The sequence below is a fragment of the Buceros rhinoceros genome, unplaced genomic scaffold (genome assembly GCF_000710305.1).
Source record: "Buceros rhinoceros silvestris isolate BGI_N320 unplaced genomic scaffold, ASM71030v1 scaffold21712, whole genome shotgun sequence".
Lineage (NCBI taxonomy): Eukaryota > Metazoa > Chordata > Aves > Bucerotiformes > Bucerotidae > Buceros > Buceros rhinoceros.
In genome coordinates, this window is record NW_010400958.1 from 7,133 (window position 1) to 12,956 (window position 5,824).

The 5,824-nt window shown below is 42.2% G+C and overlaps 1 protein-coding gene across 1 annotated transcript in view; it reads right to left on the reverse strand.

Moving 5' to 3' along the window:
* The window catches only part of IP6K2 (inositol hexakisphosphate kinase 2), a 7,309-nt gene extending 1,597 nt beyond the window's left edge, over window positions 1-5,712 (reverse strand). Inside the window, exons 1-4 of the mRNA XM_010132111.1 lie at window positions 5,448-5,712; window positions 3,037-3,259; window positions 2,050-2,225; window positions 619-794 (exon numbers count right to left, since the gene is read on the reverse strand). Coding sequence (XP_010130413.1) covers window positions 619-794; window positions 2,050-2,225; window positions 3,037-3,259; window positions 5,448-5,649 — 777 coding nt within the window. The 5' untranslated portion in view covers window positions 5,650-5,712. The remainder of the gene's footprint in view (window positions 1-618; window positions 795-2,049; window positions 2,226-3,036; window positions 3,260-5,447) is intronic.
* Between the last annotated feature and the right edge of the window lie 112 nt (window positions 5,713-5,824).

Consider the following 5,824-nt stretch of genomic DNA (forward strand, 5'->3'; position numbering starts at 1 on the left):
GAATCTCCTGGATGGGAGGAGAGGCTTTGGAAAATTCTCAAACCCAAACTGTCACTCTAGGAATGCACAATCAAGTAAACAAAAAGCTCAGGTGAAAGTCCACACAACTCACTCTCCTCATTTGACCACGACTCTTACCACATTTACATCAAGCCACTTCTTGTCTGCACTTCACAACAAGTCTACTTTAAGCAGTGAAAGATCTGTGGCTTTTCAAAATCTACAAGACAGAACCAACTGATCTTAATACTCTGGCAAATTTCCACATGCTTTACTCAAAATGCAGGAACTGGCAGACCTTCCTTTCAAGTGTTTCCTACGCTACCCCAAAATGTTAATCAAATCGGTAATTTTGCTGCAGTTCTGAACTGCTGCTATTGTGCAGGAGGTTGGTTTTGTGCTCAGAGAACGCCTTCATGATGTGCAGTGCGTGAGCAGGTTGCTCCTGCAGATGCTGCCACCTCCAGCTGGTGAGTGAGACCCAAAGCCCTCGTTCCGCTCACTGAAGGAGATGAAGCGCAGCATCTCGGGGAGAGCAGCGCATGGGATGAGCCCAGAACCCCACTAACAGAAATGGGTGCAGTCCGTCAGCCCACATGTGGGGAGTTTTCCTCTCACCTGCATGCCACAAACTCGGACTCCGATAACAGCCGACGTACTCTGCTGACACTTGCGAATCTGATTAGCCTTCTTCTCTTCCGACGCGTCATCGCCATGCTGCCGGGTTCCCATCTTCAGGTCCAACACGCATGGTACTTCGTATCGAGATGTTAGGTTCTCCAGCAGAATGAATTCTGATTAGTTAAGGAACAATCCTCACAATGAGGAATACAGGTTTGAAAAGCGTTCTCAGGTTTACAGTGCCACAGTATCAACTTTAAGCATACCCAAACCATGCCCAGTATACAGTACCTATCAAAAATTACCGTTACGTAGAGGTGGCACAAAGCAGAGTGGATATCTAGTTCCAGTTTCACTGGTCTCTAAAGATGAAAGGTGCATTTCCACATTAAGTGAAAAAAAAGTAACCAGGGTCACATAGAAATATAATCTGGCATCTGACTTGGAATTATGATGTATTTCCCGCCCAGCAAGAGACTTTTTTTTGTGGGAAATGAGGATTTTGTGCGCTTCAGTTATCATTCAAAAACAGTGAAGCATTTTCACATCACCTCTGAAACAGAAAAGGCACATCCACAGTAACACTGTTCTAGGGTTTACACACTTCGACTCAGGTGATTTAATAATCATCTACAGAGAAACGGTGAGGACACCAGCCGTGAAATGCCTTCTGCTGTTCTGAGAGTTTATTAGTCAGAGATGTTCTAGTAATCCATTCACCAGGACTCCTCACACGTGAGGAATGTGTCTAGCTAAGCACAAATACATAAATATTTTTGCAGGTTGTAGCGGTTGCATCCAAGCCTGCTTCGAGGAGAATGCACAGGTGGAGATGCTTGCCTATGGTTCCAGAGCACAAAACTAGGTTTTTTTCAGCTTTCACGGATCAGTCACTGGTTTTGAGTTTCTCATGCTCCAATCATACATGTTCGGCTTTTCTTTAGCAAGAATGCTCACTAAAAAGAAACTACTAGACACAGACAACTCCAGGCATCGGCACATCCTCTATATTTAAGAAGGTACTGAAAAGGGAATGATGACCCTAGTTTTTAAGATCACCAACACCAAAACAGTAACTAAGTGACAGAACTCTGCTCCTTTGAAAGGTTTCATTAGTCAACTGCTTTTGTGGAAGATACCCAACAGAGTACCCTGCAAGACCTGTCCACTGACTAATCCACAATTTGTCGATTTGAATCAAGGTAATTCAATTCCTAGCCTAGCTACTTTATTACATGCTAGAAAAGGTCACGTTCTAGAAAGCGTTGGCAATCCCTTCACAGTCACCAAATAAACCACAGCTTCAGAGAGTCTCTCTGGATTGCGGTTAAATTAAGCCTGCACTGTGCTGTTATCTGGCACATTCGAGAAATGAAAAGCAGAGCCCTGCTCATTCCATTGCTGTGAGGTATTTTCAGGAAAGGATACTATACTGATTCCGGTGTTTTGCATTTTCCTTCATACGCTGTAACTGCTGCTGGTGACATTTTATGCTCCAAGGATTATGGTGTTTAAACTGTGAACTGACATTTCCTTTTTTCTCTACGGTGTAATACAAGACTTCAGATTTCTTCAGCCACTCAAATTCTTCCTCCAGTTTGTGACTAGAAACAGAAAAAAGCAGCAACTTAGAGGTCAAGTAGAAAAAATAAGGACTTTAAAGGGGTTGTCATTTAGCTTTAAAAACCCTTTTGCTCACCCTCACTAACGCTGAGCATAAGCTTTGTTTGGCTTTCTGTATAAGTGGGCAAGTTGCCCCTCTGTAATACTTCCACCTTTATAAAGCTACTTCATATCAACATAAACTAGCATAGAGCCAAACATACGTCCTAGTTCTACCCGTACCTTCTTTACCTGCGTGAGCTACTCCCACAGAAGTAAGGCAAGAAGCAGTGGTATGCTTTAAGGTTTATCCTTTGCTAAGGACACTGTTTCAGCGCAATAAATTGCGGCTCACAGCGGCCACAACTAACATACATAAATAAGGGGAAAAAGGTCACCAAGAGGGATAAAGCAGGATTCCTACACAAGTATGGCGTATACGGTAACACTGAGATCCTGCTTGTTCTGAGGTTTGGTTGGTTTTACAGCTACTGTGCTTTTGCAGGTGGGTGGTTTTCTGGGTTTTGGGAGGTGATTTTTTTTTTTCCAGAAGCTTCAAAAATAACATTGGGAAACCTTTATCAATTGACCACAACAAAAGACATGACTCAACACACTCCTGGGCTGAGGACATACTAGTTTCGTTACTGAACCTCTCACTGGAAGAGGTCAGGAAAAAAGAAAAGAAACAAGAAAATGAAAGTGAAGAGTTCTGGAAAATTCTCTGGAATTACAGACACCAGAACCTCATTTCAGAGTAAAAAACATGTTATGCCTCAACATCCCACATTCCATTTCCCCAATCAAAATTACCTTTTCATTTTTTCCTCTTTCCTGTGCTGTCGGACCCATTCCTTTGATATCTTCTCATTTTCTAACAACATTGTCTTTTTGTTAGTCCATCGCAACAGCTTACTTTTGGGTTCACAGTCAGAATTATCTAAGTTTTCTAAGTTATCGTGGTCCCCATTTAACGGATATGCTATTAGACATAAGTTTCCATCTTCATCCTCTTCAAAGCTCACCGACACCACACCTGAAGGGAGAAAGGACACAGACAATTATCGGCTGCTGAAGTGACAAGCAAGCCTTTTAGAACACATGATTTTACACTAAGAATATAACAACTTTTGGGTTTTTCTCTTACCCTGGTCCTTAGTTTCTATCTTGCCACAGGCCAAACCTCATCTGCCAACCTAACAAATATCAAAAGACCTAGACAAAAATTACACCTCACAAAAGACAATTTATCATATCGACAAAACAATGACACGAAAGGCTCTTTACTCTCTCTGATGCAGTCAAATAAGAACCAAATAATAACAGGAGGCAATTTCAATTAAGAAAAGTTTTTATTAATTTGAAAAACCTGACTGGTCTGACCCTAAGTAAGGCGTAAAACATTTGTTAACATCTTGCAGTGAAAAGTGACCTGCACAAAAAACTTCAAGTTTTGCATGACAGCAAAGCCAAAAGCCCTTATCCAAACAAGATCTGCTTAACAGATCCCCAAGGGAAATGAAGATTTGCAAGTAGAGCAGAACAAGGAAAACGGCACATTACAACAGAAACTATTCCAAAAGCTTCCACTTAAAATCACCATGTTTAATTACACATTTTCTTTTCTTTTTGGAATATATTTTATTTATATTGGTTATGCAGCAATCTTGTGAAATAAGCAACAAAAACACAATACAAAACAAATCTATCTGTGGTACAGAAACATGGTGAATCTCAAAAGCATTTTTTTTCCATCCTCCCCTCAAGAGTCTGAGCACTGCACTGCATTTTAAGAGTCTTAGTGGAACGCTCTGACAGACGTGCACCCAGTGCAACATCAGCAGGTTTCAGTGGTGAATGAAGAAGCTGTAACAATTGCCTGAACTGTTTTTAAATCTTATTTTTCAGTCCTTTCTCTTTATTCTCAAGTCAGTCTGCACAGTTCTTGCAGCCCATCACTGGGCCAGAGGGCAGAGGTCTCAGCGAGGCACTGGCACTTCTGAGCTGGGCAGGCGGCTCCGAGACCTACAGTAGCTGGGGCAGGGAGTGCAGAAGCTCTGACTGACACAAAGGAAAGGACACCACGAAAAGGGGGGAGCCAGCTAGCAAATGGCCTTTGGCTTTATCCTGGAAAAAATAACAGAGACTGACCAAGTGACGCCCCATGCCCCTAAATCCCTCCCCACACTCCCCAAAATGCCATATATGCTAGTACAATTGTTCTGTTACAGTATCATTCAAAGACCGCATTTTCTTCCAGTCCAAAAGAACTTGTAGCTAGACATGCCAAAGTCTCTAAATATGTGGGGAGTATTAACTTCAAAACATCTCCTCTGAAGTCTTCTGCCAGTTTCACAACAGTATGCAAAACTCTGTCACCCTTATGGTTGTTAAAATCAACCTGCTTCAAAAAGCAACTCCATTTAAAAAAAATGCTTCAGACATATTATTTATTAATCACCAGGCAGCAGTGGATGGAACAGCAAAGAGAAAGGAAAGTGTTTCTGTTAACTAGTGCAATTCTTAGGAGAACAGGAATTTCCACTCCTACGTAACATCTGACTCAGCCTCATCACGGCTACTTGATCCTTGCCTACCTAAATGCCAGGAATTTTCGTTTCCTTAATGGCAGAAACACCACTGCAAATATTCAACACATCTTACTGACATATATTTATTCCAATCAAAATGAGAGTCAGAGAAGAAATTCGAAAACAAGAGAGACCACAACTAAACTTACACAAAACACTGTCAACCAATCTTACCAAATCCCTGTAAACAAACTCTAACCAAGTGGCAAAAAAAAAAAGTCAGAAATCCACAAAAAATCAAAGCAGCAGATAATTAACCAATCTTACCAAATCCCTGTAAACAAACTCTAACCAAGTGGCAAAAAAAAAAGTCAGAAATCCACAAAAAATCAAAGCAGCAGATAATTACTGAAAACATTCACAAGCTGTTAGCTACTTACCTGTGCCTAAAGGATATATGGGCTATCACCAGCAGAGCTGCTCTACTCTAATGCTGTTAGTCAGCCCAAACAGCAACTGGGCAAGCATTTCCACCCTGCATCTCCACAGCCTGCCTCAGACAACATCAAAATACATGAAAAGAAAATCCTAAAATCTCTTCCACAAAGAGATTTCAGAGATAACAAAGAGCACACCACATCTGTATTTACAGAAAGAAAATGCCCAACCCCCTTCTAAGGTTTGGTAACTTACCCTCATATTGCGGAGTGAATTTACGCATTTCTGTTGGGAGAGTCTCATAGAACTGGTGTTCCCTCTGAATAAGGGGCTTACAGATGGTCTTGTCATTAAACCGGAGGACACAGGAGTGCCCTCCAACCTGGTGGACAAAAGGCTCGAGCAGGACTCCCTTGGAATAGTGCTCCACTTCCATAGCTCCGAATGCTGGGCTCATCCTTGTAGCACATTAGACAGAAGGCGGCGACAGTAGTGAGGGCGGTTCAGAGCCGGCGAAGGTGTTTATTTCGATTCAAAAGTCTGTTAAAACAAACACAACAGAGCGCCGGGCCGTCAGTTTCCGTTCGCGCCGAGACCTGGGTGGGCAAGGCCGAGAGCCGTGCCGCTATCGA